Raw genomic sequence first — 18,241 nt, 5'->3', positions numbered from 1 at the left:
TTGAGTGATTAAGTGATTTGGAGTTGATAAAGTTAATGAATTTAAATCCTTAGTTTAGCATTTTCTTGCTTCTAGACTCAAAATGTGCTTCTGCCTCTCTGTTACAAGTATTAAACCAGTTTGTGTGTTTCAGTCACATCTTTTTCTGCTCCTCTCTTTAAACAGCAGTCTTTGTCAATATTCTTGAGATATTAAATCCCAGTTCATTCATGACTCTTGCTGTCAAACCATATTTCTTTGCTGACTCCTTGCTGACAATCTGAATATTACCTAAAATTGGTATGCCTTGGTTGTGGTAACACATGAGTAAAATATGTAACTGCTTCTTTGACATTTTAGTCATGGTATAGAAGTGTCATTTTAAACAATTTGGAATTGTGTATATCTTTCCTTGTTTAGGCAAAACTTCATCTGATGAGAGCTGAAGATTTGCCGTGAATTATTTAATTGTTTAAAAATGTCCATAAGATTGATTTGATAAACCAGCAGCAATACGTTTCTGTAATTTACAAGACAAACAACGCTCAAGGTAACTTGTGCTCATGTCTTACACAAACTTTGGTGTAAGAGTGACACAGGTCTTGAGTCTCAGTTTAGCAATTTGGAGCCAGAAGGAGTGTGCCCTGATAATCTTCAATGGCTCTTATTAATTCCACAGTCCTCTTACCTGTGATGCATTGGGTTGCTCAAATTAGATATAAATAGTTTTTCTTTGAGCCACTTAATCTGTATGTGTCTTGCTGCTATTTATAGCCAAGTACTGTAGTGACACAATGCAAAGAGATAATTCAAAATGCTGACACTACAGATGAACTTAAACTGTGAACAATACAGATGAACTTAAACTGTGAACAATACTATTCAAAGTGTATTATGAGTATCTTAACACATTAAACATATCTTTTGATTTTAATTTTAACTACTGCTTATAAAAGCTGAGAATCCTTGCATTCAGTTTTATGAACAAAGGTTTTGGAAAGCTTCATTGTAACCTGTAATGTTGGTTTGAATAACCCCTGAAGTTTGTAGTCCCATGTGAGTCTATAATGCTGTGTATAGAACAGCAGTGTTTGAGGTCTGCTGCCTCATGGATCTTTGTGAGACTGCATGATGCAAGCCATCAGCCATGCCATGTGAGTCAGATTCTCACAGGGTAACCACTAACTCTGCACCAGCTGCCTCACCTGAACCGTCTCTGTTTTGTTTGATATGTGTCTTTGTGGCAGTAAATTCAAAGAGGCTTACCTGCCTCTAGTTCTACTGAGGAGCAGTTGGCCTGGAATTAGATTCACTCATCTCACACATAAGAGAGTATACCTACATAGCAGACATGTGGAAAGTTACTGCACAATAACTTCTGTGTGTGCCCATATTCTTCTAAAACAAGTGAGAAAACCTGATGCTAGTTTCCTATATCCAGATTCTCTCCTCTTAGTAAAAAAAAATCTGTTTTTGTTTCTTTAAAAAAATATGTTTTCAGAAATCAGAAGTTAAATTTCTTTTTTATGTGAAAGATACCTAAACTTAAGCTAGCCATAGCTAGCTGAAATCTGAAAATAAAGAAGTGAATGAAAGAAAAGTACTGCTCAGCTTTGCTTTGTTTATTTGGTAAATACACACTATCAGCTACACTGATTTTCCTGCATAATTTATTTCTGACTTGCATAAAGGTACTCATTAATACCAGAATAGACCTGAATATACTGTTTAGAAAACAACTGCAAGTATTCTGTCAGGAATAATTCGGAATTTTTAATATTTTTTTCCGGAGTTTTAAATCTCAGCCTCTTAAAATGACTAAGATGTATTTGTCCATTTTAGAGCAGGATGAGTTACTCTAGGGGAGATTAGTAGTAGAAGTAGTTAGCAGAGGAAGTTAGAGACCTGATGCATGTGTATGATGACTCAATACCTCCACAGCTGCAAAACTTTTGGAACAGAATAGGCAAATTCAGATGGAAAGAACGTACAGTGATCATCCAGTGCCACTGTCTGATCACTTCAAGGCTGACCAAAAGTCAAAAAGTTGTTACGAGCATTGTCCAAATGCTTCCTCTAAACACTGACAGGCTTGGGGCATCAACCACTTCTCTAGGAAGCCTGTTCTTGTGTTTGACCACCTTTTCAAAAGAAATACTCTTGCCTAATGCAGCTTAGAGTCATTCCCACATATACCTTCACTGGATAGCACAGGAGATCAGCACCCCCTTCTTCACTTCCCCTCCTCAGGAACCTGTAGGGAGCAATGAAGTTGTTCCTCAGCCTTGTCCTCTCCAAACTGCACAAGCCCAAAATCCTTAACTGCTCCTTATAAGACATTCCTTCCAATGATTTCACCAGCTTTGTTGCCCTCCTCTGGATGCCTCCAGGAACCTTCACATCCTTTTTAAATAGTGACACCCAGAACTGCACACAGTTGCATGTATGGTAGCACATCCTTAATGCTTACACAGGACTTGGGGTGAGATTGTCATAGAATTAAAGAATTTTCTTACTACACTCTAAAGAAAACTGAAGAGAATTAATCTTACTGACCTCTTGAGGTAAAAAGAAAGGAAGACAAGAAGGTGTGCTAAATAAGGGAGAGAAGTAGACTCTGCTGTCTGTCTTTCCAGCAGTCAGGTGTGGAATCTCTCAAATACCTGAACTTCGCACTTTTTTTGGACAGAACTAAAGGATAGAAATACACAGACCCCCAATGCATATCTGAAGTTAGAACTGGAAATGGCTGTACTTTTACTTTTCCCCTCTCTTCAGTTGAGGTAAATGGCGAATCTGTGCACTCCCATCAGTTGTATAATGCTTGGCCCTAAGATCTACCTGTTGTTTCTGTAATTAGGTATTTGTGCCTCATTAAGAAGACTGTTTATAAAATCCAACTGAAATAAGTTGCCTTCATTCTGTTTTGGTACATCATCCACATGATCTACTTACGTTCTAGCTCTTCTACATATGCTCCTCTGCAAGGAGAGTTTGTGCCAGCTGTTGCCCATAGTGCATGTTTAGTAAGGGAGTGTTAGAATATACCTGTGTGTCACTAGGAAGACAGGGAATGCTTTTAGGCATTGTGTAAATGAGTTTGTGTGCATAACAAGGATAAAATGCTAACTTTCAGCCAGACCTTTATGCTTACCTTCGTTAAATCCTCTGCTCTCCAGTTTGTCATTAGGATGGCAAAAAAGGGAATATGCAGGCTTCAAGACATGTAGCTCTTGATTGTGCTGAAGCTGGGATCAAGGAGGTGTCAGAGATGTGAAGATGCTTGATGTCAGCATTATGAAGCTGAGATAGAAAACCTAGAAACAAGGAAGAATGAAGGGACAGTTAGATGAAGAGCAGCTGGGAGAGGGAATGCTTTATTCCACCTGCCCACCACTGTTTATGAAGAACTGTAATTGGGATGTGAAAAGTGATAAGAGTTAAGAATGTTGCTTTTAGTTTTGGTTTTAAGATTGGTGTTCTTTAATTGTTGCTTTGCTTTTTTTCAGTGGAAAAAGCTTGCATATCTTCTTGAAAAGAATGTAGCTAAGAAAAGTGCTAGATCTTTGTCTTTATATATTTCCTAGGGCTGTAAGTCTTGACCTTCCTTTAACCTAGTTTTCAACTCTGATTTTGTATTTTAAAGAAATTCTGGAGAACTAGTTAAAAAGCTATTTTTGAACAAAAACATTGCCATTAAACTGCTTTTTTCTTCCAAAAAGAATAAAGAAACGCTTATGTCCCATATCTCAAAAGCAGCATGTCTAATTAACCTCAAACTTCCTAAAAATATTCTCCTTTGTCTTGAAACTAAACATGAAACATCCTCCTGTTCCCCACCCTACCTCTCACAGAAGGAGTAAAAGGGTTCAAAATTGGGCTTATAATGGAAACCACTGTAGCAGCCTTAACTGGGGAATCATGATTGTCTGCATAATAAAGCTGCTTAATACATATTTTGTCCAGTATAATAACTGTTAGCCTATAAATAGAAGAATGCTATGAGTATTATGCTTGGGAATATTGTTTGCCACTTGTAATTGTTAAATGCTTTTTTTGGGGTTACTCCAAGCAGTTGTTCTTTTGACTTGAAGATAGAACAATTCTGGCAGAGCACTAAAGGAGTTTCGTGCTTTCCCTCATTAAGAATAGTGCTAATGGCACGCAGGACGTTTCCCCAAAGGACACTTGCATGAGCTCAAACACTGAGTATAGCACTAATTGAACAACAACAAAAACTGATGACTGTTTTCTACACATTTCTTAACAGTACAGATTGTCCCCAGTGTTGATTAAACAAGCAAACAAAGAGATACTGAAATAATGAAGTCTTTTTTTTAATGCAGAGCTCTTCATTTGTTATGTTCAGATGTTCTGCTTTGTTGATATTTTTAAAGCTTTACTATTTGTAATATAGAATTCCAGCTCCTTTGGCCTGTTTTGCAGTGTATACCTTATATATCCTGTGAGGAAATATGTACTCTTTCTTTAAAATTGTTGAGAGACACTGTGCAAGAAAAGGAGTGAAAAAGATTGTATGGATTTATGAAAGGAAGACATTTTTCAGATTTTTTTTATTTTTATATACATATGTGTTTGAGTATTTTTATTTATATATTTAACTCTCAGCTACTGAGGAAAATATCAACTGTATACAGAAAAGATCTGTACAGAACTTCATGACAAGAAAGAAGTACTCTGCAACATGTGTAGGGTCCTACACTTTGGCTACACTCCATGCAGTGCTGCAGGCTGGGGGAAGAGCAACTGGAAAACTGCCTGCTGGAAAAGGACCTGGGGTTTCTGGTCTACAGCAGCTGAACATAATCCTCCAGTACATGCCCAGGTGACCAAAAAAGCCAGTGGCATCCTGGTCTCTATCACCAACAGCGTGGCCAGCAGGACCACAGCAGTGATTGTCCCCCTGTATTCAGCACTGGCTGCACCTCAAGTTCTCTGTCCAGTTTTGGACCCATCACTAGAAAGACACTGAGGTGCTGGAACGTGTCCGGAGAAGGACAGTGGAACAAGTGAAGGGTTTGGAGCACAAATCTGCTGAGGAGTGGCTGAAGGAGCTGGAGATTTAGCCTGGAGAAGAGGAGGCTCAGGAAGGACCTCATTGCACTTTACAACTGCCTGAAAGGAGATGTAATCAGGTGGGGGGTGGTCTCTTCTCCAATGTAACAAAAAATAGGACATGAGAAAATGGCCTCAAGTCATTCGGAGAGGTTTATATAGTATATTAAGAAAAATTTAATCATGGGAAGGGTTGTCAAGCATTGCAACAGGCTGCTCAGGAGAGTGACGGTGTCACCATCCCTAGAGGTATTTAAAAGACATATAGATGTGGCCCTTAGAGACATGGTTTAGTGGTGGACTTGGCAGTGTTGGGTTAGTGGTTGGAGTCAGTTAATCCTAAAAGTCTTTTCCAACCTGAAAAATTCTATGATTCTATGTTAGGATGTATGTAATTATTCAGAGCATGTTCTGAATCTTCTCTACAGAAATGCAAAACTTGTGTACTGCAGAGGGAAAATTAAGGACTGCTCAATAAGGTGGCACTGTGTGGGATTGAATGGAGTACCTTTTCAGCATGACTTTGTTAAATGAAATCTCTAGCTGTTTGAGGACTTTACTCAGTTTTTTGCCCCTTAATACAAAATATTGAATGGGGAGCCCATAATTCTTCTGGAGCTTAAGTGGAGTGACATGGGATGATGATGGTAGATGCAAGTGGAGCACTGTTGGCTGACCTTTGCTGTGTGCCTGTGCTTGCAGCAGCGGCGAGTGGAGTGCTACGCACAGGGAAGCTCATTAGCTGTTTATCATGTCTGCACTTGCTCTCAATAAGATTAGATGACTGGGCTGTAAAATGTCAGCACCTTGTCAAAACTATTGCTCTGTGACTGCTTCTGCTGATGATGATGCAGGAAATTCTGTGTAAAAGTTCAGGACTGACGCAGTCTAACACATCATTTATCTTGTGCAGGCACTATGTGTGTTCTGAGATTGATATAATGGAGCTTATTTCTGTCTCCTGCCTTATGCCGTTTAGAGTCACTTTAGGCATGTAAGATATTGCAACAAACTGTATTGCTCAATTGGACCAGGCCAGTTAAGTCTGTGTGGATAAAAAGGAAATACTTCAGTTGCACTAGAATGCCACTTTCTAACTGCCACCAGACAGGATGCTGTAAGAAACGCTATGGAGATGAGTGGGGTCTGTCCAAGCAGGCCAACTTTAGATTACTGATGATTTAAGTAACAATATTTTTTTGGGTATTGTATGAAGGATTTTAATTAGAATGCAAACTAAAAGAACCATCTGTGTAATGATTTTTGTGTTTACTTGGCTTGTTTTAGGGTTTTTTTTTCCTTTTTTAACTCAAAATATGGAAATAACATACTCAGATTGTTCTACCTTTGTAAAAACACATGTATTTCTGAAATAATATCAAGGTACATAATATCAAGAATATAGTATAATGTGCTGTTCCTCGCATCAGGAACAGTGTAAGTATAACACCTGTTTTTTTTCTTGAGAAAGCTTCAAAACTATAATTAAAATAGATGGCATATTTAATTTTAGGTTTGTAATAGAAAGGAAAAGCTTTGTACTGCAGGAGAAAGGTATCACAAATTGTAAATGTTTCACCCAGGATAAGACCTAAATACACCTAAAACTTGAAAGGAAAGCTGACCATGAAGGAAGCAATCAGGTTTATGCAAGATGGTGGGAAAACACAGTAACACAGGAACAGGATGTGACTGAAGAATTCATCTCTTGCTGTTGTAGGTGAGGGGTAAAATGCCAGAAATGGAAACAAAGTTTCCTGATTATACTGGAAAAATAACAGAATTTGCAGTGAATAAGCCTGTGGTTATCAGATACAATTTTGTTAATTTCTTTCTTTCTGTTTTGTTATTTTCTGTGTTACTCTGTCTCATATCCCTGCTTGGTCAGACTGGTTTTTTTTTTTTTTTTTTTTCATTCTGCAAGTTGCCTATTTGAAATTTGATATCTTCAGTTTGTTGCATTTTGCTGCCCTTTTATTATTTTTGGTTCATGCTTTTTTCCTAGGTTCTTCTAAGGAAAAGGAAAAAACGGTGACTGCAAACCCTCTCACTTTGTATTTTCTGCTGCAGGTTTTGAATGAAAACAAACCTGCAAACATGAATGCAAATTCTGACATGAACAAACTAGGCATGCACTATGTGAGAATTGATTATTATCTTATCCCTGAATGAGATGTAAATTCAGCAGGAGCTGTTCGGAGCAGCAGAAGTCCCTAAGAGAAGCTATGTAGAATCTTTTGAAGATGCATGCTGTGGTTCAGCATGATCACAAAGATTGTCCTTTCCTGCTTCTAACTTAAGACCTAACTGTCCTAATGTCCTGCTGTACTATTGTGACAAATACTGCTGTTACTCATGTGACAACCTGAAACTAGTGACATTGTTTGTCTTTTAATTCAGTTTCGTAGCTGGCAAATGGAGGAGACCTTGTTGTCTGGCTCAGGAATTTTTTCAACCCTGCAGCTATTGACATTAGTGATTCACAGACCAGATCTCTCCAGCCTTTGCAGGAACCAAGTGCAGCTGGAACATAAGAGAAGTTAAAAAAATATCTATGAAGCTTTTTTGTTTGTTTATTTAAAATCACACAGGAGAATGTGTCCTAGAGGAACTCCATTCCAAGAAGTGACGGGGATAGCACATCATGGTTCGATTTTTGTTTTGCAGTCATGTGGGGAGAAATAGAGGTTGGCAAGTAGTGAAGTACCTTTGTGCCATCTCACAGATCTGTGTTTATGAGGAGAAATGGCCACTATTGGTTCTTCTGATGTGCTTGTGTTGCATGGAAACAACATCACCTTAAGAAGAACTTTCACTGTGTTTTGAACTGCAGAAGCTGTGTTGTGTTAGCTGCTCTTTCTTCTTTGATCATTGAACATCCTGTCTGAGTCAGAGCTTCCTTTCTTTGGTATCTTGAACACTTGCCCTCAAGGCTGCCAGTAGTGTAAAATTTGCTGTCTGACTGAATGACTTTTAAAACTCTATTAATTATGAAGGCAGTTGGGGGTAGTCAAAGAGGCCAGGAAGACTTGTCACAGGAATAGTTTTTTTAAGAATGCATGTAAAACATTGGGTGCTCTTCATAATTACTACATTTGGGGTTCATGAGTTGGAATAAAACCCCAAACTTCAGAACAAAAACCTTAATTACAAAAGTAAGCATGGTACATCCGTCAGATCTCCAAGTGGAAGCAAAATAAACGTTTGTGAATTTCTCACCCACAATTATTCATCTGCAAAAAGGCCTATCATTTGTCATATGTCCATGTGTTTTTAATAACAATAAAAGTCTTGATTCCCTGCTATCTGCAATGAGAGATTAAAATATCGTTTGCAGTTCTTCGAAGGGTTTTTGTGCCTATTTGGAGAAATAATTTAACTCTCACAGGCACCTGTCTGATAGGGAACTTATATTTGTTGTTGGGGTTTTGGGGAAAACTGACTAATCTTGGTATTGCCTTTTCCCCTGAAATGGTATTACCTTTTCCCCTGAAGTGTCTATTCAACTTTAAACAAAGTGCAAACTTCAGTATCTGCAATATATCACTTCAGCACGTGCAGCTAGAAGAGAACAGAACTTTTTGGTGGTCATGGATGTGTCAAGTAGCAATTGACTAATGAACAAAGCATTCAGGGCTTTACAGAAGAAATTTACATTATTTTAATTATTGATATAATAGTAAACCTACTCAGCTTTTGAATTATTACTGAGAGAATAGAAACATGTGTTTTTCCAAATATGTAAGCTCATATAGACCTTTGTTCTAGTACTTTTATTTGTATTTATTAGTTTGTACTGTTTTATGAAATCCACCCGTGACTGGAATTACTCTTTTAAGCCATTTTCACAACAGGATGTCCAGAGCATTCCTGTCTGAGGAGAGCTGGCTTTAGCCTCTTTTGGTGTATGTTATGAAATTAACCTTTGACTTCATGCTCACAATCAACAAAATGGTTTGATTGTTTCATAGCCTCCGTTTAAGTTTAATTACTTAAGTTTTTACCCTTTATGCCCAGAAAAAGACCTCTGAATCTTAGGAATCATTGTTAAGTATGCAGAGAACTTTAAAGGAATAGATTAAGGTGTGAATTATCAGTTTCATCTTAATAGGACAGACACTGGATTTAGTTTTTGTATTAATACTTCTAAACTTACTGTGTGTGCTTGTTTCACTTGATGTTGTACCTGATTGTTTGCTTATTTCACTTATTCTCCCCTTTATTCATCCTTATGCTTCTAGAAACAAGTTCTTTAAGTTTATCATGCTCCCTGTATTCTGTATAATTATTTCTCTGTTTGGGATTTCCACAAGAATATTACTTTTTTTTTTTTTTTTCCCTGGATTATGGTGGGGATTTCTGTGTTTTGGTGGTGGATTTTTTTTTTGTTGTTGTTGTTGCTTTCTTTGGTTTTTGGGGGGAGGAGAAAGAAGGGATGTTTTTTTCTGTTTGTTTGGACTTTTTTAATGACAGTGTAACTTGCCAGCCTAAACATGAGGCTAAGATAGAGCCTTGTCGGTGCTGTTTTGGTTTTGTAATGAATCAGCAAGTGGGTAATTTCACATTACTCGCCCTGTAAATAATCTGCCCCACCCTTCATGCAGTGATCCTGGAAGAAGCTTGCTGGGTGTATCTTCCTACCGTCTTTCTAGTGGCTGCTCTTGGCCTGTGATTCCTGCTGCATGGCTTGGGGGAGGAGCTGGGTGAGAGAGCACAGGCTTGTGTCCATCTGCTTGTGTCCTCACCATCAGCATAGGCTCCTCTCTAAACAAAAAGATAGAGAGAAACAGGACAAAGGATGAAAGAAAATGAGTTTAGGAAGAAATAGGGAGAGAAGCATCTTATTTGGGAAGATGGCAGGTGGCACTGGCATTGCTAACCTCAACAACTGAGAAGCATGAAATCCTTTTGAACCTGTTTTGTAACTGTTGAACCGACATTTATGGAAGGAAATAAAAGTAAACAAAATTTCAGGAGGAAACTTTCACCTCTTACTTGATCTGTCATTCTGGGTTGAAGCTTCCATGCGTGCATGGATGCGTGGTGGAATTAGATTCTGTTTACCCTAATATGACTCCTGCAATAAAGTAATTTCAATTATTTATTCATTCTTTAAAGAGAACTAGCTTTTCCTCTGTCTTATGCATTCGTTTGACTCTTGGCTTGAGTGCTCCAATTACTTTTTTTAAGATTATTTTTTCATTTAAGAAACCTAATTTCTTGCTAAGTTTCTTAGGGAAACTGCTTTTTCATATTCTCAGAAACTTCTTTTCTTATTCTCAGATCTTGCATACATGGTTAAGGAAAAAGGTTTTGAATATCAGCTGGCAAAAAGTGCTCAAATTTTCAGGCTGAAAAACCTTTATTTCTAGATACATGCTGAGAAGATATCTCAGTGTAACTCTCTAGTTCTTATGCAGAAGATAAATGTTTTAAAACAGAAGGGAGCTGCTATACTGGGTTACTGTCACTTGTCTAATATAAGCTATTTCTAGGGAATAAATGTAATAAAATAAGCAGTTAATTTTTTATCTTACATCTATAATTTTAAGAGGTGCTAGTAAAAATAATATAGTGTTTTTAATTGATATTTTTGTCCATGTACTACAAAAAAACCCAAACCTATAAAAGGCAGTCTTACAAACTATTCCATTACTGGCAGCTCAATACATAAATAAGCTAATTTTGGAATAAATCCAAAACAAGTGTATAAGGGGAAAGGTATTGTTGGATGGTGAAGTGAAATGGGATGGGGTTTTTCAACTTGGGAAATACTTGCTGAAAATAGCAGATGTCTTACCATTAAGTTAAAACATAACATGTTTAAACATCCTTCTACCTGCACATGGAAATACCTTATTTCAAGTTTTTGGGTCATTGAAATGTCATATTGTAGCTACTTCTGGAAGAAGGACTTGTTAAAAAAAAAGAAGAAAAAGTAAAATATTAATGTTTTTTGCAAAATAGTCATGAACAGGATTTGTTACCAGTCCATTTGTGATGGTAACTTTAACTGAGTTTTGTAAGGCTTACTAAATAGTGGGAGACAGATTCCCTAAATTGTAAGAAGGTGACAGTAAATGGCAAACAGACTGTGTGCAACATTCATATGATCGTGTTAAACAAAAGGAAGGAGCACAAGGCTGGAACATGTCAGCTAGTGTGGGATGGCAGGACGAAGCAATGATCTATGTGTGTACATACATATAAATATACCCACATTAAAAAGTACATAAAGATAAAAGAACAGAGGAGCCAAACACTTAAAATGGAAAAAGACAAAATGTTTATGAAGTAGTAAAGTGAAGTGATTTGAAAGTGGGATATCTGACTGATAGAGAAAACTGTTTACCAAAAGGTTTGAGGGCTGATTTGATCTCTCTGAGAGCTGTGGAAAATGCCAAGTTGATTCTTCATATGTGATAGTCTTCTCCATAGATAGCAGAGGGAGATTCTCACAGATGTTGTCATGTTGAGTGCTACTGTATCTATTAGCTTACAGCTTATCCACAGAAAAAGCCAAAATTTCGTAATAGATTACTGGTCCTGTTACATCAGAAGGTAAGTCAGGGAAAGAGTGAGTGATGAAATCTACCACTCTGCAGCCTCTGAAGTTATTTATCTTAAAAGATCCTGGGCAGCTTTTATCTACTGTTCTTCTATTGCTTGTGCCCAGAATGCTTTACCTGAGTTCTTTTGATTAAATTATGGTGTTTAATTGGCCTTGCCAGCTCCTTATTTGTGTTCTGGTTTGTGAACAGCAGTGTTGAGTGTGAGTTTGGTTGATGCATATTTATTCTGCTTTTCTCAGTGCTGCTGTAGAGTACTATAAAGGAATTGCCATTCTGAGTTGCTTCTGCTCAAATACATATTTAAAAGGAAAAAAAAAAAAAAGCGGGTCACTTATCATGCTATTGTGATAGTCATGTGGAAAGCCTCCTACCCCTTGAGGTTTTGTTTAGTTTTTTGGGGTATTTCCACACTCATCTGTTATTCAAATCTATGTTCTTTTCTTTTTGATTTAGACTATTTCTTTGATCCAAGTGAATTCTAAATTTGCTTCTTCCTGCATGTTTCTGTAAGCTGAGGTCCTGGCACTCTACAGGTCAGTTGAGGGTATTAAGATTATTCTAATAGAAACAGGCCTCTTCTTCTGGTATCCTTGGTTACATCCTCATTTACTCACTGACAAAACTATTGTCTAATCCTGGCCCTCTTGCAGCATGATACCTGTTAGCGTCTCTTGTAGTGAAGTCATCCCCTTAAAATAGCTCATAATAGCTCTGCTAGAACCATCTCTGTCATGTGTCTGTTCTTTAATGTCCTCTTTGGGCATTCTCTGTTCATGGGTCAGATATACACAGGCATTGACTTTGTCTCTGCAACTTTTTTTTAGCTTAGTACTGCCATGGCTGTTTGTTCCAGCTTTGTTTCTGCCTTCTTTTCCACCAACAGTGCCAGCTTCAGCTTTCTGCTTATGAACTTTTCTCACATGCTTCTCCCAAATCTGCTTTCTGCACATGAAGATAAACTGACAACCTGTGAAATCTCTGTCTGAATATTCAAACTTCCTTTTTAGATCTCACCTTTGTTGTGATGCATAATAAAACCACTATCTGCTAAGTAGGTAGTGAGAGAGAATCATGACAGGTAGCTGTAGATGGCATACAAATCTGGTACAAGCTACATTTGTTATCCCATTCTTCATTCCCTTTCCAACACACCAACTCCTTTTGTCCCCCTGCATACCTTAATTTTAGAGTGTAAGTTCTGTTGGACAGAGCAGTTACTAATATAGAATCAAAGAACAGTTAGGATTGGAAGGGACCTCTAGACATGACCTAGTCCAACCCTTCTGCCAAAGCAGGATCACCTATTGGTCTTCTTACTGGACATCACACTCCTGTCTGGTTTGTTTATTTGCTTATTTATTTATTTGGTCTGGAGTGATTTGTAACAACAGATGCTTTGTCTTGAATGTGAATTTCACCAAACCTGCAGATTTTAAGGAGCCTGATTCTCACAAAATGGAGAAGTAGGAAGTTAATTTTAAACGAGTATCTACTACAAGTCCTCCTGGGCAGGGTTGCTCTCGATCTGTTCATCCCCCAGCCTGTGCTGATACTAGGAATCCACTGACCCAGGTGCAGCACCTTGCACTTGGTCTTGTTAAACCGCATGGGATTCCCATGGACCCAACTTCTCAAGCTTGTCCAAGTCCCTCTGGATGGCATCCCATCCTTCAGGTGTGTCAACTGCACCACTCAGCTCAGTGTCATCAGCAAATTTGCTGAGGGTGCATTTGATCCCTCAACTCTCTATGACATTGATGCAGACACTAAACTATACTCGTTCGAGTATGAGCCCTTGGGAACATTGTGGGGAGCTGATCTTCAGCATGTTTCTGAGAATACCATGATGCTTTATATAGAAATTACAGAAGGTTCTGCATGAAAAATGCAGATGGAATGAAAACTTGAACATGTTTGTCTGTGTGCTTGGTCTGACTTCCATGCTTCAGAAACATGCTATGTTAGATTATGTTTCAATGTTATTTCTGGATTATATTAATTTTCACTTTTTGCTGGTAACCTTCAAATGGTCTCACTTAAAAGATTTCTTAAAAAATAAATAATTGTGAGCACAGATTATTGCTGGAAAGTTTGAAGCATGAGCTTGTTTCTGCTGTTTTTGCAGGGCTTCAAGAATACGTTGAGGCAGTTTCGTTTCAGTATTTTATCAAAACACGATCTCTGATCAGTGTTGAAGAGATCAACAAACAACTAATATTTACAGCAGAAGACAGAGAAGAAACAACAAACATGGTAAAAGTTTTTCTTTTCTCAATTGACAAACATCTTTCTGGGGTGGAAATGCAGTGAGAAGGCTTAGTCACATTTTTGGCATCTGATTAAATAAGGCCAGTTAGTGGAATGGGATTAGATAGCCATGTGGGCTTTGACTTACTTGTTCAAAACATGCCTTTTATTCTGATAAGAAGTAAACTAAATCCGTGGGATACAAGTTTATAAATTTCACGTCCTTTTTATTCAGAGCAAAATGAACTATTTCTGATACAGCAAAAGATCCAGGACAGTGAAATACTAGCTAACAAGCATAGCAGAGGGATTTTTAGTGCCTGTGGCTGTCTCTAAGACCTTCTGGTGTATAGTGGTGTTGCAGAAGTTAGAGGACACAAACAAATCAAAGGCAGGATGAACTCCATAACTGAAATCTTATTGCTGGTATTGATCTAGTCACTAGAGACACTGTATTTGCCTTGTACATATGTTTTAGCTGCATTATTTGTAACTCTCCTGGAGCTGATTGCTTTCAGAGGACAAGCTGGTGTCCCATCATACCTTAGCCTTAATACCATATCTGCTGTTTCTTGACTTGCCTGTACTCCTACCCTGCCCTGGCTCACAGGGACAAACTACTGTCACCAAACAAAATAAACTGGGTGCAGATTGATTGTTGACAGAGGACAACAGTGATTTGGTAGCAATCTACAGAAGTGCTCTAACAGTTGAGGTGCAGTGTACAGTAATGCTGCTTTACATTAATTCCTGTGTTTACTTCTGCTGAAGAGATTCTGCTGTAAAGCATTTCTCATTCTTTCTTTATTCTCTTGGTATTTGCAGAGAAGCCTGATTTTTAGCTTAAATTCACTTGTTTTTACCAGAGGTAAACAATTATCAAGTTGTTAACCCCAGCGTGCACACCTCTGACCAGATCTGTCAATTTGGGTAGATAGCATATTATGGGAACAAGTGAACAGAAAGAAACCTGCATTGTCTCCCACATTACCAATATTCTGGCAATAAAAAGTATTGGAAACTTGGAGCAAACTTGTAACTTTGTAATGGGTTTGCTTCATGAAGATTTTTGTTTGTTATTTTAATAAGCTCAGTTGATATAAAACAGATCTGAGAAGACTATGGCTCCTAGTAGAGAATATATTTTGAAGTTCAAGATACTATTATGAAATTATATTATTTGTTTTCATAATGCAAACTATTCTTGACTGATTTGCTAACTTTGGACTGACTATTTAGGAAAAAAATATATCAGGCTGAGATCTGTCAGATGAAAGAAAACCACAAACAACTGCAAATAAATGTTGCTACAAAGATGTGATAATTCTGTTTGCAAATAGAGTTGGTAGAGTTAGGGTATGTTTATCATACTTGCTAGAATGAAAATGACATCTCAAGTAGAAATTACCTTCTTATATGGAAGAAGATTAGTACTGGAAGGAGATTAGTACTTCTGAAATCAGACCATGTGGAAGTGCCGTGCAATTTAATTTTCCAGAATGTTTTAAATTTCCAGTTATGTTAGATGAGTTAGCATGTAGTTGAACCATTACAGATGGCTTTCTCACACTTTTCTGTACTAGATTTTCTTCCATTCTGTCCCCAGACCTCCAATTCTCATGATAAACAGCCCCATACGTGGAGCTTGAAGGTAACCCCTGTGGATTACCTGCTGGGAGTGGCTGATCTGACGGGAGAGCTGATGCGGCTGTGCATCAGCAGCGTTGGAAACGGGGACATAGACACGCCCTTCGAACTGAGCCAGTTCTTGCGTCAGATTTACGATGGGTTCACTTTCATTGGTAACACTGGACCTTACGAAGTCTCCAAGAAGCTCTATACCTTGAAACAGAGTCTGGCAAAAGTAGAGAATGCCTGCTACACATTAAAAGTACGGGGATTTGAAATCCCAAAGCACATGTTGGCTGATGTGTTCTCCAGCAAAACGGAATTGATTGACCAAGAGGAGGGGCTTCCTTAAAATCAGGAAGCTCTTGCTACTCAGAAGAGAAGAGGACATAGAGAAAGCTCTCTAGTTATGGTTTGTGGGGTTTTGACCCTTCTCAAAGCTTTTTAGGTAGAGACATTTTTAGTTTTATCTATGAGAAGGCTGTTTGCAGTGGTAATTTGTAACCAAAAATACTTTTTATGATGTGCAAGAGAAGAAATGTTTGACTTCGGCCTCTTGCTATGGAATTTCCTGTATTGCTCCATTGTATCTTCTTTCAGAATGACCAAAATTTCTACTGCACTCTACTCCAGTGACTGTCATTTTTGTGACCTCAAACTGTTGTTGGTACAAGTTTTCATCAAGCACAGCAATGGAAAAAAAATGGTGAGGTGCTCTTATTTAGCATTATCCATAGGTTTCTGCTGACCCATTTTCTGAGTATTTGGGTTCTGTACTCATGTCACACTTACAACAATGCACCTGTGCGTAAGTGCATCCCTTGACTTGAGACTGGGGTGGTCTCAACAGTGCCATGTAATTCAAGTTTTCTCTGATTAGTGCTTTAAACTATGAAACTAAGTCAACTTTTTGCCAATTGATAATGAAGCTAATTGCACCAGGTAAATACTACTGTCATCTGTTATTTTGGGTCTCTGTTAAAACTGAGCTCCATTTGAGCTAACACTGGTACTTCACAGTTTTGAGATGAGCTAGGAAATCCACAGAAAATAATTGTGGAAAATATTGTTTTACATTTTTTTGTAATACAGTTTAATGCAGAATCTGACATATTTCTGTTTGTAGACACTCTTTTGTCTACAAACAACAGTTTGTCATACAAAGTATGTAATTTGGTGTTAGGACAAGCAGTTTTTGTCCAGAACAAATGTGTTGCAGTGCTAGAAGTCTGTTCTCCATTGTTTGTGCTGCAATCCCTCCAGTGGGATTGAACTGGTATAAGTGGAAAAGGGCTAGCCAAGCTTTAAAAATATGTTACCAGGAACTATATCATGTGCATGTTCCTGTGGAAAGGAAATTGCAAACAGAAGTAAGGCAGGCATTCTGGTTTTCACATTTATCTTTGTATGTCACTGTTGGCAAAAAATCAGGGCTTTATGCTGGTGTCTGAAGTTATGAAAGTTTGATAATGTACATAATGCTAAAGGAAAGCAGATAAAACAACATGATCTCTAGACTCCAGGAAATAGGCCTCCCGACTGCAATTGAAAATACTGCATGTTTTTTATTTCCACTTCCATATGCTGTGATACTGCCAATACTTTTCCCATGAGCATGTCCTGAGTAGCTGGAATGATCTGACATATGGATAGGAATGGGTAAATACATTTCTGTCAAATTTTTCCGTTGTTTCCTCATAAAGTAGTATGAGGTGGATTGAACAAGGAGTGGCATTTTTCCTATTGTTTAATACTATTTTTTACAATAAATTCTGAAAAGTAGTCACTGTCTCTATGTTGGTCCTTTTGCCTGTCAGTCCAAGTGGTAAATTACAGTGCAAGTTTCCCACTGTGAAGGACTTCACTTGGAAGTTTTGCTCCATTCCTATATTCATACTTCCATGGGCACTTTCTAAAGCTGAATTTTTTTTTCTCCCTTAACTTTATTCTGTGGTGTCTGAAAACTAGTTAGGATAGAAACTTCATGTGAATCTTTTGAATGAAAAAAAATGCAAAGGATTCAGATGACAAAGCAAGTATATCCCTGGAACAAATGTGCAACAATACCCATGTTTCTACATCTCACCTTTGTTTTCTGTTTTTTTTCCCTGATGAGAGGAGGGGAAAGAAAGGAGGCTAGTTGCTAAAAAGGAATAGTTTTGGGGTGTCTCCCTCTCCCTGAGATGCATACATCTAGCTTTTCAGTTGATGCAGCTACAGTGTGGTTGTGCTTCTTTTAGCACACTAAATTTACTGCAAGTCATTGCTTGTTCAGTGTAAGTGTGTGAAGTGAAAGCAGATACTCTTAGACATAGTGTGTGATATTACACAGAGGTCTGTCTCTTGTCTGTCCTAGCAGCTATCAGGGGGAATTAAAAAATGTTCATGGCACAGTTTGAAACAGGATGAGATGAATTTCAGCACATTGCACTGCTTGGCTCAGTGACATTCTGCCTCTAGCCATGGAATGAGTGCACAGTGGCCACCACTTTAGTCAGCTCCCGCTTTTATACAGTCATTCATTATTTTAAAACTACAGATGTCTAAAAAGAGTACTTTTTTTCCCCCTAGCAATGTTTAGAAGTAGGTGCTCTTTCAACAAGTACATACTGGTTCTAATGATTTTGAGATTTACATTTTTGGTAAGGCAAGAGAATTTTTTTTTTAATGGCAGACATGATTTCTAAACTTCAGGCTGCCTGCCCATAATCAAAAGCTGTAAATAATTTCTAATAAGG

General features: G+C 37.9%; 1 protein-coding gene across 3 annotated transcripts in view; it reads left to right on the top strand.

The window, feature by feature from the left end:
• The window catches only part of TSNAX (translin associated factor X), a 56,535-nt gene extending 39,250 nt beyond the window's left edge, over positions 1-17,285 (top strand). For all 3 annotated transcript variants that reach the window (XM_053939527.1, XM_053939525.1, XM_053939526.1), the window contains 2 exons: positions 13,753-13,880; positions 15,481-17,285. In XM_053939527.1, coding sequence (XP_053795502.1) covers positions 13,753-13,880; positions 15,481-15,855 — 503 coding nt within the window. In that variant the 3' untranslated portion in view covers positions 15,856-17,285. The remainder of the gene's footprint in view (positions 1-13,752; positions 13,881-15,480) is intronic.
• The last annotated feature ends 956 nt before the right edge of the window (positions 17,286-18,241 follow it).

The sequence above is a fragment of the Vidua chalybeata genome, chromosome 3 (assembly GCF_026979565.1).
Source record: "Vidua chalybeata isolate OUT-0048 chromosome 3, bVidCha1 merged haplotype, whole genome shotgun sequence".
NCBI classification, from domain to species: Eukaryota; Metazoa; Chordata; class Aves; order Passeriformes; family Viduidae; genus Vidua; species Vidua chalybeata.
Note: the sequence above shows the minus strand (reverse complement) of the source record. Positions and strands in the feature narration are given on the sequence as shown.